Source organism: Physella acuta, unplaced genomic scaffold (assembly GCF_028476545.2).
Source record: "Physella acuta isolate Inbredline_101_S28 unplaced genomic scaffold, ASM2847654v3 ptg000813l, whole genome shotgun sequence".
Classification (NCBI taxonomy): Eukaryota; Metazoa; Mollusca; class Gastropoda; family Physidae; genus Physella; species Physella acuta.
The window spans coordinates 191667-209986 of record NW_026732331.1 but is presented as its reverse complement, the minus strand read 5'-3'; the positions used below and the strand labels follow the sequence as shown (position 1 = coordinate 209986).

Sequence of the window (18320 nt, the reverse complement as noted above, 5' to 3'; positions counted from 1 at the left end):
GCTTAAGAAGAGTTGTCATGGAGAGATGTGTTGGACATGGCAGTGATTGACAATAAATATTAAATTAAGTAATTTAGTTTAAAACGAACTAAAAACTCCAAAGTTAGTGCCTAATGGATTAAATATGGATGTCTATTATTCAGTGGTCATGTTTAAATTGATAATTGCGTAAATTCTAGATTTAGTGAGAAAAACTACTATATATTTAATTATATTTATATTTTGCTATTTTTTGCCTTGGTGTCACCCCCCTCTAAATGGTTCACCCGGTGCGGTCCGCACCACCCCCCCCTCGCTACGCCCCTGCTAGTGTCTACAATACATTTAGAGCTAGATCTAGATCTAAATCTAGAACAGACACTCTAAATTCTAGAATAACTCTCTCGTTAGTCGTTAGACTCGTTAGGTTAGCGGTTAGGCAGTGTCGAGTGGTTCTGAGAAAGTTGAGAAAGAATTTTTTTTAAATAAAAATTATAAATTAAGACTCGTCTAAAGCAAGCCTAAATTTACTAATTAACATACGTGATGAATATTTTGAGTTTTGTGTTTCGAAGACTTTCCCATGTCTACTTTTTAAACTGAAATAATAGTCCAACTTAGATCTAGATTCTAGATCTACACCAAGTCACTCATCGTGCATGTTTTACGATTTGGAACAGAAAGTGAAACGTGCTTCTTGTAAACTTCCGGTTGTGGTACCGGATCTATTTATAGCCGAAGAAAATAATTGGTTCTAACTCCAGTATCCTACTCTATCACTTCTATCACTTTATTAATATTAAATTAGGCAAATGCTCAAAAATATTTGGATGATTTAAAGAAATTAAAATAACTGATAAAATAAATTTAAAACAATTGCATGCAATATAATTACTTTATTTTATCTAGATCAAAATATACAAAATATTTTCTTCACTTCCCGGCTTCAGCTACCATAATTTTAACTTAAACACTAGTCTAGTACATATTTTTTTAGACATGATTTTAACATTTATTTTGCATTTGTTAAAGATATGTTTGTGATGTGTGACGATGGAGTAAGGTGGAGGATCGTAAAACAAAGCTTTATTCACCTAAAGAACTATGCATATTATCTATGCGACGCTTGTATGAAATATCCCTACAGATTCTCTATCACAAGGGGGGGGGGGGGGGGGGAGGGCTCGTGAAAAAAAAAAGGGAAAAAAATGTCACAGAAAAATTGCTTTAAATATCAATTAGATCTAAATGCACACAAAAAAATATTATATGACAGAAGATGTATGCTAATCACTATCAGTAGCGTTCGGTGAGATTTCCATAGAGTGTGAGTTATCCATCTGTGGTGTCACGAAGGGTTTTTATTGGGGGGGGGAGGTCGCTCCTTTCCAGTGTTTCTTTCGGGGGGAGGGGGTAGACGCTGTTAAATGTATATATTTTCTATATACATTCCATTTCGTTCGGGAGGCGAATAGGTGCCTGGAAGAAACTCTGCTCCTCTCCAATGCTTTTTCATTTTAAAATAGTTAAATACACATTGTATTTGTATTTTTTGGTGTCATACCCTCTGAATGTGTCACACGGTGCAGAGCGCATCCCCCCCTCGCCTTGAGCTGCTACCTTTTGGTACCAATAGTCGTGGTCCCAAAACACCTCACTCAAAAGAAAAATAGGCAATAGATCTAGATCTAGATCTAGAATTCTAGTCATAGTTAAACTGTAGAAGATCTAGAGCTACGTTTTGAGAAATCGAAAGTAGAAGTCGTACAGTTAGGGGAAAACCTGTTTCGCCGGTTTCCAATTTGTAGAATCTAGTATTACCATTATTTACCTTTGAACGTTGGAGATGCCGTATGGCAACAAGATGGTAGCATCCATAGAATTTATTTTTTACAGACAATAATATTTTTATTTAAACAGCACACACTGTTGTTAACATGTATGATGCATTAAACTGCCTAAGGCAACATTAAGAGGGTATTATCATTGTATTTTTTCAGCTCTAAATTTGAAGATGGTTTAAAAAAAAATAGATTCTAGGGAATTCTAGTCTAAACTGAGTCAGAAACTGAAAAAAAACATTTAAACATGATTCATTAAATTAAAAAATGTGGTGATAACTCATGTCATATTAATTTATTTGATATCATTTATTAACTATGATATTAACTGTTATAGTGATAAATAATAAATAAACAAATGGATAATCTATCGTTTTTGGTACGTAAAATCGGCCAAGGCTAGTAATGTGAAAAAAGGTGGGTAAAATCTTAGTTTAGCGTCGTAAATTCGGCCAAAACTAGTAATGTAGGAGAGAGTGCAATAATGAATATGTCATTAAATATGAGTATATTTTCGTATATTTTGATAAAATATTATAAATAATTGAATAATAGATCACCATTTATGGTTAAATCAATTTAAATATCCTGAAATTAATTTTTATCAACCCTGTTCGAGATAGTAAATTTGCTATTAAAAACAGCAGCCATCTTAAGAAAATGTTATTTAGAGTAGCTTCCCTTTCATTTCTATTCGTATGAAAATGTATTTAAATATGATTGTCTTGTTGTATAGTCCGTATAACAAAGCATTTTTTTTTTAATTCTGCTCTTTAAAAACTGAATCTCCTAACAAACAATTTTATTAATTCTAGAAGCATTGTGAGATGCAACTTGTATCCATGTTTTAAATCACGTTTTTTTTTTACTAATGTTTATTTGATCTTACTATTACTATATAGTTTGAGTTTTTTCTTATTGTTTGAATGTTCACTATTTTCATTTCAGGTTTTTCTTTTCATCAATTAGTGATTCTATCGTAACTTATGACATTCTTTTTACTTCTCTTTACCTTAATTAAACCCCAACCTCCGTCATATTTTTGTTGTCAATGTCACAACAAGTCATAAGGGGTCATCCATAAATGACGTCACACTCGTAGGGGGAGGGGGGGGGGTCCGTAATTTTGTGACTATGTGTGATGAGGGGGAGGGGGGGGGGGGTGGTTCAGATGTTGCGACGTCACATTTTTGCATTATAAAAAAGCAATGTTAGAAAACGAATTTTAGACGTTATTTCGCGTTTTAGATAACTGTTTATAAATTGTAATAGTTTAGACAAGATTTTGGAAAAATATCGATGTTTTAAAAAAATTCAACTGCAATTTTGAGGGGGGGGGGGTTGTAGGTTGAGGTGTGACGTCATTTTAGGGGGGGGGGGGGAGCTGGCTTTTTGTGACGACGTGTGACGGAGAAATGGGGGGGGGGGGGGAAGGTAAAAAATCGTCAAAAAAAGCGTGACGTCATTTATGGATGACCCCAATGTAAAAAATTACGCTTCGCTCTGCCTTATCTAAGATCTCTAGCCTTAATTTTGACAACAATAAATGTTTGTCATCATTTATATATACAGAGAGACAAAATATATTATCCACCCGCTTCCCTCGTAAAACATCACCTAAAATAATCAGCCACTCCACCCCTTAGGGGTCATCCATAAATGACGTCACGCTTTTTTGGACGATTTTTACCTCCCCCCCTCCCCTCCGTCACACATCGTCACAAAAAGCCAGACCCCCCCCCCTAAAATGACGTCACACCTCAACCTACAACCCCCCTCAAAATTGCAGTTGAATTTTTTTTAAAACATCGATATTTTTCCAAAATCTTGTCTAAACTATTACAATTTATTAAAACAGTTATCTAAAACGCGAAATAAGTCTTAAATTCGTTTTCTAACATTGGTTTTTTAAATGCAAAAGTGTGACGTCGCAACATCTGATCCCCCCCCCCTCCCCCTCATCACACATCGTCACAAAATTACGGACCCCCCTCCCCCCTACGAGTGTGACGTCATTTATGGATGACCCCTTAAGTGCGTGTTGTCATTATGGTCGATCGCAAGTCTCCACCCGCCAGACACATTTTGGTTATCCTTTGTTGTCAAAATGTCAACATCAAGTACCCAAGTGAGTGGTATGGGGTTGTCCATAAATGATATCACATATGATTTGCTACGGGAGTGAGTGAAGATTTGTGACGTCAACTCAGGCGGCTCCGCTCCGCAATTTATGATGTGTCGGTCTCACGAAAGGAGGTGAACGGGGAAAAATACCTAGGTGGTTGATGGAGAACCTCTATAATGCTTTGTTCAATCAAAATAATGATAAATAAGCATTAGTATACGTATACCTTGCTTAAAACGAATCATCACAAATGTTGCAAGCCTGCTGTTTTGGCAAAACATTTGGCAAAACGGCCTTAACTTAACACATTATCCCCGTCAAAAAGGCTTGCCACCAAATGCCTGCCGACGAATAAGCCGCGTCTAATGCGGGGCGTTAGGAATACGGCCATTAGCATGGGCCGCGTTAGAGCACCAGTAGGCTATCGCGCTTTGTAAGATGACGTAAATACTTAAATTCAATTTCGCTAAACTGCGCGAAAATTTAGTAATGTTCCATCGTTTGAGGAAATTTATTTTCTTGGACTTAAATTGAAATATCATGTTGACTGTCTGGCTCTTAATTTCCGAATATCACTTTTAATGTATCAAGATTCAGAACTATAATTTACTTTAATATAAGTGTCATCTTATCGTTTATTGTGCTTTTTATAAAGCGCAGAGCAGCTTCAAAATCGGACGGCCATCCTGTTTTCACCAAGCTTCTTTTGGAGCTTAATATGGGTAGTCTAGTTCTATACGGTGAGAGCTTAATAGGCAGCAAGCTTGCAGGAATAACTACGTACGTTTAAATGGACGAGTGATAGGTGTGTTAGGGGCTGTTTAATGAACACCAACTTATGTAATCAAATTAAACGTCGCATAAGCGTCAAAAAGGCAGTGCTTGTTGTTTTTTTTTTAAATATAAAATTAGCCTAACGGTCGGCGGTACCGGTACATGACGTCACGTGCGAGCGCTAACTCGGTGACGATGTACTAAGTGGGGGAATGAAAAAGGTGGGGTTCAAGAAATGCGACTCAGCAAGCTTTTTACATTTCTTGACCCTTCTTAATAGTTCTATCGTCCCCACTGAGAAAATGGATCACCAATGAATGACGCGTCATACTTCTACAGCTGGTCTTTCTCCCACAATCATCCCCTGTTTTCACGAGAGAAAAAACCTGACCCGTCTCCAAAATCACACCGCTGAGTTCTACTCAACCTCTCCCCACCACAAATCACAATTTCTATCTGAAACAATATGTTCATATGTTTGTTCTGTAATCATGCACGCTGTCATTACTATCTTAAGAGCGACGTCATTTATGAGCGATCTAATATTGATTTGATTACTGCAAATAAAGTGTTCAAAAGTTCGACCTCCCAACAATTGTTGTGGTCTTGGATGCACACTATTAAGTCTGAAAAGGTCTATTAGTCATTCATGTCAACTATATTGAAAAAAAAAGTAAAATTACTATACAGGGGGTCATCCATAAATTACGTCACGCTTTTTTGACGATTTTTACCTTTCCCCCCCCCCCCCCCCCTCCCCTCCGTCACACGTCGTCACCAAAAGCCAGACCCCCCCCCCTAAAATGACGTCACACCTCAGCCTACAACCTCCCTCAAAATTGCAGTTGAATTTTTTTTAAAACAGCTATATTTTTCCAAAATCTTGTCTGAACTCTGTCAAAATAGAGTATTTTAATCAATTGTTAGTACAATGTATTAAAACAGTTTTCTAAAACGCAAAATAACGTCTAAAATTCGTTTTCTAACATTGCTTTTTTATAATGCAAAAGTGTGACGTCGCACCATCTGAACCCCTCCCCCTCACCACACACCGTCACAAAATTACCGACCCCCCTTCCCCCTACGAGTGTGACGTCATTTATGGACGACCCCCAGGCATATATTAAAACAATACAAAACAAGCATATTAAACCACAAAATCAACACAAAAGACATGCGAATAGACAATTTTTCAAGGGAAACTAGTCTATTATTGTTTTTGAAACATGGCCGCTGCTTGTGTTTACTCATTGTTGTCTCGAACGGGGTAGTTTAAAGTTTATTCCAGGATATTTATGACTGGTTTGGTCTTAGATTGTGATTTGTTATTCAATTATCTGTTATATTATGTAAAATATGACATAAATATGGCCAAATGAAAGAAATATTCATTAGTTACCTTCATCGCACATTACTAGCTACGTTGGAATTTACGACGCTAAACTAAGATTTTACCAAAAGGTGACTCATCAACTTTTTGTAATTATTTCAAATTTTTAGAAAGATTTATTTTGTAAAAGTTACAGAAATGTTTCAACCCTTCATTCATGTACCTATTTTTAAACAATTGTATTAAAAATTTTCAGTAATAACTAAAGATTAGCGATGTTTTCATCAGATGCAACCAAGTTCATTTACTTTAGAATTTAGAAGCCATCTTGTTTAAGTTTTTTAGTAACGTTTTAGCTAGAGATTCAGGGGAAACCACTCTAATTTACAGATGGCAGCTGTTTATATAGCAAACCTTGCTCACAAACAAGAAACTAGGCTGTTTAAAGTCAATTTCTGGGCTTTATAGATATATTTAGAATTGCTTTTGGTTTATTATTCAATTATCTATATATATAATTCTCTTCTGGGAGCCTTTAGAAAACAAGCTGCAAGCGCGCCTTACAGTCCCCTCTCTTCCTCTCTATCGCTACCCCCTCACATGGCCTGGTGAGCTGTGGTTCACGCTGTTTACATTTTACAATCATAGAGACAGGTTTGGTGACGGCTATTAGGGGCAGATAATTTAGTTTGAAACGATTTTAAACTTAAGAGGAGGTAACTAAGAGGAGGCTGCTTTCACGTGGGGGGGGGGGGAAGAGGGGGTTTAGTGTTTTTAAGAAAAAAATTTCAGTGGCAGCAAATTATAAATTACTGAAAAGTAGACAAAAAACAACTAAATAGCGGCATATGATACGCAGCGGGTCGGCTCATCTGTTATATTTGACACAAAAATATAATAATATACTTGTATTAAAGCCATATTAATGAGCCACCTTTCTCACACATTACTAGCCTTCGTAGATTTTACGCCCTAAAACGATAGATTACCAAAAAATGTTAGGCCTAGGCCTAAATTTTAAAAATATTGGGAGAATGTTTACACCGGAGTCCGATAATCATCATGGAATCTTCTTTAAAAAAGGGGAGATAGGTTACTGGTAGTTAACTAAATGCACACATGACTTGCTAATGTCAATGCTAACCCGAACCCTGGTCCTACCATACGCATAACCCTAATTTCTAACCATTAATAAAATTTGTCGAGATTACAAACTACTAACAACCTGACACCCCTTTTTTAAAGAAGATTCCATTATCGGACACCGGTATCTATAATCATCCAAATTATTAATTAAATGACATTCTAAGTCTCACTCTCATTATAGTCTCATAATCTGATTCTGAGTCATTTATCACCACATCAACGTTTAGTGTCATTTAGAATATCTACATTCATTCATCAATCATTCATATCATAATATCATTATTTTATTAATATTCATATCATCTAGATTCTAGATCTAGGCCAAAGAAGAAATTATCTAATTTCATTAGGCCTTCTCATTACTGATGAGTGATTCACTGACTTAGACCTGAGAAATCTTTATAAAAATATAAACGTTAGGCCTATCCTAAACTATACTTTATCTGTAATCTGTCATTTTAGGTACATAAAATCAGCCTAGGCTTGTAATGTGAAAAAAAGGTGACTCACGAAATTTTAGTAGTTATTTCACATTTTTAGAAGGATTTAGATCTAAATCTATGTTTTGAAAGTTACAAAAATGTTTCAAAATAAGTATCACTCATGTACCTGTTTTTAGACAATTGTATTAATAACGACTAGAGATATTTTCATCAGATGCAACCAAACTCATTTACTTTAGCAGCCATCTTGTTTAAGTTTTTTTTTTTGGTAAAATTATAGTTAGAGATTCAGAGGAAACCATTCTAATTTACAGATGGCTGCTGTTTATATAGTATAGTAAACTTCTGTTTAAAGTTAATTTCTGGCCTATATATTTAGTGATTGCTTATGGTTTATCATTCAGTTATCTATTATATTAGACACAAATATATCACAATATACTTGTATTAAAGCCATAAAAATGAGGCAACTTTTTTTCACATTACTAGCCTCGGCCGATTTTACGCACATAAAACGATAGATTACCCTTTATTCTATAGGCCTACAGCAACAGCTTATATTTAATTAATAATTATATTAGTATCATGTTACTGTTAGTCTTAGATCTAGATTCTAGAGATCTAGTCTAGATCTAGTAAGTAGAATCTAGATCTAGTATTGTAACTTACCACTGTAGTAAATTAATTTTTTTTTTAGCTTTAGTTGTTTTTAGTAATTTAACATAAGATTAGCCTCAGACATTTATCAAGTTAAATACTTACTTATTAGCCTATATATTATAATACTAATACATATTCACATAGATCTAGACTAGAACTAATAGGCCTAACATTTTTAAATTTGACTGAACTAAAAATCATTAGGGGCTAAATTTTAATTTTGTCTAAATTATTAATATTAGGCCTATATTATATAATTTTTTTAATATTGGCAATATTCGCATTGCCAATGTTAGTGAAAAATCAGTTCCTCCTAACTGTTTTAAGTGGCCCTTAACATTCCTCCTAAAATGTATTGTTAGTAGGTCATAGATGAATCTAATTTTAGAGTTCAAGAATTTTCCATGCTTATACCGTGTTTACACTTGCAACATGTATACTATACACGTCTAGAAAAAAAACCTTCGCAATAAGTGAGTAGGCTCCCCTATTATCTTAGGCCCTATAGCGAAGTTTTTTTCCTAGAAATGTATAGTATACATGTCGCAAGTGTAAATGCGGTATTAAACTAGATCCAGATCTTGAATGTCTGATTTATAATATTAATGTGAAAACCAAAGATATAATTTTTTTCGAATTGCTACCCTAATGGTAACCATTAATCATATTGTGTTGTGTTATGGGTACACTTGTTTTGTTATATGACAAACATAATTTGTTTTCAGATGGAACAGTTTGTTTTCCTATCACTTTTGTTATGTGCTGTTGTTGCATTGGTCTATCACAATGCCATCTGGTGTGGATTTGTTTTTGATGATATGTCAGCAATAGTAGACAACAAAGATCTCCGGCCAAACACTCCATTTTTTGACTTGTTTCTTAATGATTTTTGGGGCACACCAATGCATAAGGTAGAATGTGTATTTGTATGTTTTCTATCAATGTTTGTCTTGTGCTGATAAAAAATTTAAATACACAAACATATATAACATTTAGCTTATGATTGAAAATTATAAACATTTACCTTTTTTGAATATTAGGAAAAAAGCCATAAATCCTATCGACCACTATGTGTTGCTACATTTCGATTGAATTACGCTATTGGTGAACTAGATCCTCTTGGCTATCATCTTATGAATGTTGTTCTACATGCTATTGTCTGTGTTATGTTTATGAGGTAAAAATTTAATTTTGATAATTTCACCTTTTAAACAACAGCCATATTATATCAAGTTTTTAGTTTTTTGAAGTGTTTTCTTTTTTTCAAAATATATAATTTTTGTTCAAGTGTTTGCACAATGTTTATGACTGGAGGGACAAGTTTTTTGGCTGCATTACTGTTTGCAGTTCATCCAATTCACACTGAAGCAGTAAGTTTTGATTTGATGCTTACTCTGAAGTTGTTGTCTTAGTTTATCACTATGTTTGCATAATTTTCTAAAAATGTTGACTTAGTTTTGCTGAGTACTATAAAGTATTTAGTTTAACATCTTCTATTCTCTAAACAGGTAACAGGAGTGGTAGGCAGAGCTGAAACATTGTCATCCATTTTTTTCTTAGGAGCCTTTATATCTTATTCAAAGTCAACAGGATACAGAAAACCTACAGGTAAATCATTTAAGTTTATTAAAATATTTCCTTTAAAAGGAAAATATCACTATTCTTCTCTTGCTTAAAACATCAGCCTTAATAATTACTTTAAAAAAAACAAATTTAAAGTTTTAAAAAGTATTGGATTCATGACTATGTTAAAATATCTTATTTAACATAATTTAAGTTGCAACAATGCATTACTGAACAACAGCATTAAAGCCATTATATCAAATAGCACAATCATGCAAAAAAAAAGTACTTTATTATGAGTCTCTTTTTTTTTAAAACTGTTTATAGCTTTAAAGATATTGTCATCAATTATTTTTGGTAATCAAACAATGAATTTTCATGAAAATTGTTTTTTTAGAATGGAATCACCTGCTGTTAACTGTCTTGCTGGTAACAGTTGCTATGCTGTGTAAAGAACAGGGAATAACTGTGATTGGTGTATGTTGTGTCTATGAGATCTTTATTGTTCAAAGGGTAAGATTCTAAATAACAAAAGTAACATTTCACTTCATTGCTGATAGGTTGAAAATAGTGAGTTAATCATTTTAAATGCTTTCTTAACAGTGCACAGTGCAGGATTTGTGGTCAATATTTCAAGGAATTTTGAGAGGAAAGTCTGGCATACCTAGTTGGCTAAAAACATCATTATTTCGTGGTGGATTCCTGGTGTTTTCTACTACATTCCTTCTATTTGCAAGAATCAAGGTTATGGGAGCTCAGTTACCAGTATTTACAAAGTTAGTTTTTATAGCAATCTATATAGTACTACAAACTTTCTCTATTACTTAACTGCTAGAAAACATCATCAATAAAATTGTAATTTATTATTTGATATTGTAACTTTATTCTTGAGAAATTTGATACTGTCAATGTAATTATTTAGATATATTTTCTGAATTGTGTATGTTTTTATTTATCTCTTATAGTTTTGACAATCCAGCTTCTACCTCACCAACACCTGCTCGCCAGCTTACCTTCAACTACCTACTTCCAGTCAATGCCTGGCTGTTGCTGAACCCATCAGGTCTTTGCTGTGATTGGACCATGGGTACCATCAAAGTTATTACATCTATTTTTGATCTCCGCAATCTGTGCACTGTTGTGTTCTATGCTGTTATGGCAGCATTAGGAACATATGCTATATTCCAGCAGACACAGAGGTCCAGAACTGTTGTTATGGTAACAGCATATTCATTTTTTATCAATCTAATTTTATTTGCAGTTTTTTTCCAACTATGAACATACAACTTAGGTACCGGTCCTGCGTTTAAAAATTAAAATTTTATAGAGAGTAGAATGTAAAATTGAAAAGAGTATTTCTATCCTTGTTTAATGTCTAAAAATTACATTATAAAAATGCCTTTTCTAATTATAAATTACATAATTATTGGTGCAAGAAAATATTGTTTGTTAATGGTAATAATTTTATTTTAAGTATAATTTAAATATAATTTATAAACAAAACTCAATAGAATAATGTTTGTATTTCAGAGCTTAGCTGTTATGATACTTCCATTCATTCCTGCATCCAATTTGTTTTTTCCTGTTGGTTTTGTTGTTGCTGAGAGAATCCTATATACCCCTAGTTTTGGCTTCTGCATGTTGGTGGCCCTTGGATTTCAAATTTTAAAAGAAAAAGCACAGTAAGAGAAACAGTTTCAATTTTTGTATGTTTTATAGCTGCATTGTGCTAATGGTATTTGTTAAATGATAAAATGATCATCTGCTTTAGTAATTATACGTTTTATTAATGCTTCAAATGCAAAAACAAAGATAGGTCAAAAGTTGGCAACTGTAACAGTAGATATAGTTTTTAAAACAAATAGGGTGTTGCTTTTGTGTATTTTCACTACAAACAGAACTCAGTAATTAAATTAAATCTTAAACATAGAAACTTTAACTTTTTCGTGTATAATATTGTAATTGTGAAAAAATTAAATGAAAGTTTTCACTGTTTTACACCTCCCTACTTTAACATATACAAAATATAAAGGATGTATTACGATTGTGCAAAAAAATCTAAAAGGAGATTTTAACAAATATTGACGTTTTACAACCTTCAGGAGTCCCAAAGTTTTGCAATCCTGTCTGCTTGTGTTTAGATGTAAACACAATAAATTGATTACCCTTTTAGTTAGGTTGAGATTATTTCATATATAAGTAAAGGATCCTCTTTAGACCAAGCGATCCATTGGGCAGATGAAATAGAGTTCATATGTTTCTTGACCTAAGCATGTGAAGGAAAGGTGTTGTCAGCCCTTTGCCCAGCCGCCTTTACTTTCCCTAACATGAGTTAGGTACCCATCAGATCTACGTGAACTCAGGGACATTCTACTTATTTGAACCTGGATTCAAACTCAACACTTTTAGACTACTGCTTAGATCACACCGTCCCATCATATATAAGAATCAAATTTTTAGTTTTATTTCACCTTTTAGTTGATTTAAGGTAACCAGAACAGGTACTTACTCCACTTCCAGTTTCTCAAAAGCCTCTAGTTTGAGAATCATTAAGATAATTTGAATGAGTTCCAGTGACGAGAATTAGGACTTTATGATATTTTCAATTACCTGAAACATCACAAGACTTGGAGAATTTTATATCGCTTTTGATGTGCAATTCTATTCTATTTTAAGTGTTTATAATAGCAGAAAACTAGTGCTTTAGAGAGGGGTATTTTGCTCTATTTCAGATTTCTCAAAAACCTTCAAACTTTGATAATTTTACATCATATACTCATAAAGCATGAAAAACAAGCAGTTTTGTCACTCAAACTTCTTTATCTCTATAGCCCTAGATGTGCCATGTGAATCTTTATTATCATCTTTGAGTTAAAGCGAGATCACTCCCAATTTATTATGAGCTCAGAGCATTTCTAGGTTACTTGTTAAGCTTTTCTGACTACCCCGATTATGGCATTATTTGTAAGTGAAATATTAACTATGTATTTGTAACTTTAAAATGACTTTTACCTAACAATTGAACACATTTTCTCTTGACAGATCTGGAAAATTTTTGATTGAAGGTTTGCTCGCATTATTATTGGTGTCACATGGAGCCAAAACATATTTCCGCAATTTTGACTGGTAAGAAAAAAACCCCACTGCTTTATGTTATCTAGTGTTCAGAGAAAGGTACCGGGGTACTGATATAGTAACCTAAATAGCTTTATCACTTGTAGGTTTATTTAAATTCAAATAAATATTTCTGTGATGTTTTCCAAAAAAAGTTAGTTTTGAACTAAGCCATTGCTTATTTGGAAACATCAAGAATGGTTTATAAAATATGTATGTCTACATTGATGTTCTTGATTAAAGCTGGAAGAATATAATTTATAAATATGAATAATCCTAAACATCTTCGGTTGTATTTTAAGTGTACTTTTTCTTTTAACAAATCACATAAATTACAGGGAATCAGAATATTCCATATTTCGTGCTGGTCTTAAGGTCAACCAAGGAAATGCAAAACTATTCAATAATGTTGGTCATGCGCTTGAGAAGGTGCACAAGTTTTCTGAAGCCCTTGATTATTTTGAAAAAGCAGCCAGGTAGGTAATAACCGCAAGAAATGGTATTTAAAATAGATTTTAACTAAAAATTGGCAAACAAATTACAGCTGTTTTTTTACCTGTAGTGTTAAGAATTTGACTTTCTGTTTAACAGTGTTCAACCAGATGATATTGGTGCACATATCAATGTCGGTCGCACCTATGTAAATCTTAACCAGAGCCATCCTGCAGAGAAAGCCTATCTCAGAGCTATCAGTCTTTTCCCTCCAATAATTAAAGGTACTCTAGAGTTTATTCAATGCCTATGTAATTTTCGACAGTGTGTATAGTAAATTTCAAATTAATTTTTAAATACTTTTACTTTCAGGAAAGTCATACCAAGCCAGGGTAGCACCAAACCATTTGAATGCATACCTGAACTTGGCAAATCTTGTATCTAAGGATCCTAATAGATATGCTGAAGCAGATCAGGTAGTTTATATGGACAGATGTTTTGCTGGATCATTTTTCATTTTATTTTAACCCTTAACCTGCACAAGCAGTTTGTGCATTCTTTGTTTCTTTTATCCATTTTGACCATGATGTTAGTTTAAGCAAAAGGAGTTTGGGGTTGACTCTATAAGAAAATGATCACACAAGTATCAAGAACTTTTATACCAGATCCATGTTTATTCTAATGTTGAACATTGCTCATATCAAGACTTTAGTGTTATGCTGGCTTGTAAAGCATCAATGTTGATAAGATGCTGGGATCAATGTGGTTGGGTCGGTAAAGCTTATGGCTACTAAACTGAAAAGTTCCCAGTTCGAACCTCCTGGCAGATGAAGCTTGATAGCTGGGGACAACAACCCACCAAAGAGAGAAATCTCCAAAATCAAACAACTGCTGCCTAGGATGGACAAAGGCTATGGAAGCAAATCCAAAAAGAAAAGTAGAGCAAATAGCCTGTATGGCACATGATAGGTTGACACGTAATACTAAATTGGGTTGGAGGAAATACCATCCAACATTACAGTTACGAAAGAAGAAGAAGATCATTAGATGCTGAACTATTTCATTTGCATCATTTGATTAATATAATAAAGAACACATATTTTTCCCCTTGTATTAGTTGCTAAGACAAGCTATTACAATGAGAGCTGACTTTGTGGAAGCTTACATCAACTTAGGAGACATTCAAGTCAAACAAGGAAGGTGTGTAAACATTTTTTTCTCTCAGCTTTTAGTTTGTATATCTTGTTTTGTGGGTCAATGTGTTCTGTGGTTTTAGATCTATTTAGCAAGATGTTGTTTAAAAACTTGTTATATATCTTACAATATTTAGACATTCAGTTCTTTCTCACTATCATTCTGCTTAAGCCAAGTAAATTATACTAATTAATATTTTTTAATGTGTAGTCCCCTATAGCTATTAAAACTGTACCACTGGCATGGCTGTGAAATAAATACCATTTGTTACAACCAAATTTAGCTCAATATTACTGTTTCTGTTATGCTCATGAGGAAATGGCTTTTAAGTGGATTTTTTTAGCTTAATATATTTATTTTTGTGGATTAGCTATGTTTTTTGTTCTGCTTCATTTATCATTATATAATCTATGGATTTTCTCAGAATTGAGGAGGCCAAACAAACTTATGAAGCTGCTTTAAGACAAGACCCATCAAATGCTGATCTATTTTATAATGTAGGCCTTTTTTGTTCAAAAACTTCATAGCTTTCTAAAATGATGCTAGATAAATGTTTTTAAATAAATGTAAAGATTTTTATTGAAAGTCTAAGTAAGCTTAAAAAATGTGTGTTATTTTCATGATCAAAGTAATTATCCTATTTGTATACTTTGTTTTCATTTGTAGCTAGGTGTAGTGTTGCTTGAACAAAATCAAACACAACTGGCTAGGAAAAATTTTGAATTAGCACTACAGCATAATCCTGATCATTGGGTGAGTGTTTCTCATAGTTACTGTAAATTAATTTTTTTTTTCCACATAATATGCTTAGAATTACTACAATGGTTACAAAAATAAAATGTACAGATTTTGCTTTTTCTCCCTATTATACTTTTAGCAATCTCTTTACAACTCTGCCATCCTGATGCAAGAGGCTGGTGATCCAAGAGACCGAGATCTAGCTTTGAAAAGGCAATTTGATAAAAAATTCTTTTACAAATCAATCTATTTACAATAGATATTTTTTTTAAAGAAAATAAATATTCACTTAAGTCTTTAATGTTAACTGCTTTTATATCGTCTTAGTTATTTATATTTTCTTAAATTACAGACTTGAGCGACTAAAATTACAGAAGGGAGAAGACCCAAAAGTCTACTTTAATTATGCCATGTTGGCAATGGATGACCACAAATTTGAGTTGGCTGAAACAAACTTCAGGAAAGCAATTGAGGTATACTGAATACAAATATCATGGTCCTTGATTTCCTTCACATATTCATCTTAACTTGTTTAATATACCTTGGTGAAGCATCCATTCATATTATTACTTTAAATCAAACAGCTTAATAGGTTTTTAAAGTTTACATAGTTTTTCATCTTACATGTCTTTTTAAAGCTTGATCCAAAATTTCGAAGTGCACTCTTTAACCTGGCATTGATGCTAGTGAATAATCTGAAACGCCCTTTAGATGCTGTATCTATATTAAATCAGCTACTTGAGGTATGTTGTTTCCCAATTTTAATTATTTGCTGAATACTTCTATCAATTTAGCTTTTTAGTCTTAATGTAAACTAGAATGTGATGTGTAATAGATATTTCAATATTTGTATTTTATTTTTATCAAGCATTACCCTGACCATGACAAAGGATTAATTTTAATGGGAGACATTAATGTAAACACGTTAAAAAATCTTGATGCTGCAGAGAATGTAAGTTTTTGTTTTAATTATAGTTATAGTGTTAAAAATAATACTAAAATTCTTGAAATTTTTTGCTTGCAATGTGGACAAGCTAATAATTTAGAGATTTCATTTTAAAATATGTAAAATATGTTTTAATGGTTTTGAAAACTAATTTTATTTTGTTAGAATTTCAAGAGTATTTTGAGTAGAAATCCAAAAAATAGCCAAGCTATGCACAATTTATGTGTTGTTTATGTTGAACGTGGTGACTTGCTTCGAGCTGAAAAATGTCTTATACAAACACAAGAGCTGGATCCAACTGCCCAGTATATACAAGATCATCTCAAAATTGTTCGCAACAAAATAGCTGAGGTAATTTCAAAATTATTTAATTTATGAGTGGGGGAGGGAGGGGGGTACATTTTTGTTTCCCTATTTTTATTTTTTAAATTGTATAAATATTAATTTCTTTATTTAATACTAAATTAAATTTTAGGGGTAGAAAGTGTTAAGTATATTCTTATCTGTAGGTAAGAAAACGTATGGAAGCAGAAAAGCAGAAATCTGGCCAACCCCAAACTCAACAAGGCCAGAATAGGGAAAATGTCACCCCTCCAAAGCAAACAAGATAATATATTTTACTTGGTTTATATGTACTTTAGTACATGACTTTGTCTACCATTTTGTTTATAACTCAGTAAACATATCATTATATTTTTTATTTTATATTATATATCAGCTTTAGTAATTCATATCATCATTGTTCTTACTCTGTGATTACATTGTTATTGTATATATACAAATATACTGGTTATTATACCAATTATATTATAGGGAATATCTACACATCTCCATTAACACTGAATTTCTAACTGTCTCAGGTAGTATTATGGAGCTTTTATTGATTCTAAGGTGTGACTATACATAACAAAAACAATTATTTAAATATACACCATTCATGAATTCATGCTGCATTTTAAACACGGTTGTTCCTTTATTGTTAATGTTCAGTTTTCCTTTTTTCTTTATTTATTAAATGAAAAATTATAGTGGTAACTTAGTGTTGATTTATTTACAAACTTGAGATGTGGTGTTATTGTTTTATTTTTCTGCTTATTAGAAAAATGTCCAAGTTGCCATAAAAATAGTTGTGATTAAATTTGTAATATCATAATACTACACCATATATTTTATCTTCAAAGTATTACAAGTGCCAAATGTAGGCAAGAAGTGGAGCATATTTTTTTAAAATTATGATTGAGCTTGTGTTACCGTAGGTACTACTTAAAGAGTTTACAAAAATGAACAAGCTTATCTTCTATGCATGTGCGTGCTTTTTTTTTTATATTAATAAAATTATAATTGTACTATAGGAAACTAAATTTCATGAGTTATTTAATTTCATCTTTAGGCAATTAGCCTACAGTCATGATTGTAAATTGAATAAAAATCCTTTACATTGTATGACCGGACATTGGTGTCAAAACAGATATATGACTAATTATATCAATTTGAGAAATGTTTATTTCTTATTAGATATATGAAAGTGTTTTGGTTTTGTTTATATATAAATAATAAAATGAAAACAGTTGAATCTCAATTCCATTTCATGCTGCTTTTGTAGGTATGTTTCAAAGAATGATCACCAATGAGAATTAATATATAACATTTTCTGTTAATAAAATGAATATAACTGAAGAAGATCCATTGCTTACAAAGGAAACCTCTGATACTCTCTTTTGAATATTGAAATGCTAAAGATTTTTAAAAAGTTAAGATTTATCTTTAGACCTAGCAATCCATTGGGCAGAAAAAGCAGAGTTCATGTTTCTTAACCTCAGCATATGATGGTGTGGTCACCACTATGCCCAACTGAATTTACTTTCTCCAAGTCAGGTAACCATCAGAGCTGGATGGATTCTGGGACATCTTACAGTCACAAGTTCTATTTGAGATCTGAACTCGAGACCTTCGGGCTAGCAGCCAAAAAGCTCTACCATTCGACCACACCATCCCATTAAAATGCTAGCTGTAGTTTTTAAATTGCTGTACCTCC

The 18320-nt window shown here is 32.8% G+C and overlaps 2 protein-coding genes across 4 annotated transcripts in view; one reads left to right on the top strand and one right to left on the bottom strand.

Annotated features, from left to right (window-relative positions):
- Window positions 1–661, bottom strand: part of LOC131951456 (small subunit processome component 20 homolog) — a 29119-nt gene extending 28458 nt beyond the window's left edge. Inside the window, exon 1 of the mRNA XM_059313876.1 lies at window positions 523–661. Within this exon, the coding sequence (XP_059169859.1) occupies window positions 523–564 (42 nt within the window). The 5' untranslated portion in view covers window positions 565–661. The remainder of the gene's footprint in view (window positions 1–522) is intronic.
- Window positions 662–1824: 1163 nt separating this feature from the next.
- LOC131951439 (protein O-mannosyl-transferase TMTC3) lies at window positions 1825–17303 on the top strand. 3 transcript variants are annotated; one of them, XM_059313843.1, is made up of 22 exons: window positions 1825–1846; window positions 9024–9209; window positions 9339–9475; window positions 9587–9668; window positions 9807–9906; window positions 10259–10374; window positions 10465–10637; window positions 10827–11079; window positions 11392–11543; window positions 12904–12987; window positions 13314–13451; window positions 13567–13691; window positions 13780–13883; window positions 14525–14607; window positions 15026–15098; window positions 15268–15354; window positions 15479–15552; window positions 15692–15812; window positions 15978–16082; window positions 16208–16291; window positions 16451–16636; window positions 16795–17303. In XM_059313843.1, exons 1-22 carry the CDS (start codon window positions 1826–1828, stop codon window positions 16894–16896), a joined length of 2586 nt encoding a protein of 861 aa, XP_059169826.1. In that variant the 5' UTR covers window position 1825; the 3' UTR covers window positions 16897–17303. The 3 variants fall into 3 exon arrangements, with proteins under 3 accessions (XP_059169826.1, XP_059169828.1, XP_059169827.1); XM_059313845.1 differs by having other exon boundaries at window positions 1831–1918; XM_059313844.1 differs by having other exon boundaries at window positions 1831–1956.
- The last annotated feature ends 1017 nt before the right edge of the window (window positions 17304–18320 follow it).

What these genes read in the sequence shown, in the direction of transcription:
- LOC131951439 (XM_059313843.1), top strand. Translation starts at nt 1,826, where the DNA reads ATGCCGTATGGCAACAAGATG. An exon ending in TATTTCCGCAATTTTGACTG is followed by an intron (nt 12,988 to 13,313) that starts GTAAGAAAAAAA and finishes CATAAATTACAG; the next exon opens with GGAATCAGAATATTCCATAT. An exon ending in ATCTTGATGCTGCAGAGAAT is followed by an intron (nt 16,292 to 16,450) that starts GTAAGTTTTTGT and finishes TTATTTTGTTAG; the next exon opens with AATTTCAAGAGTATTTTGAG.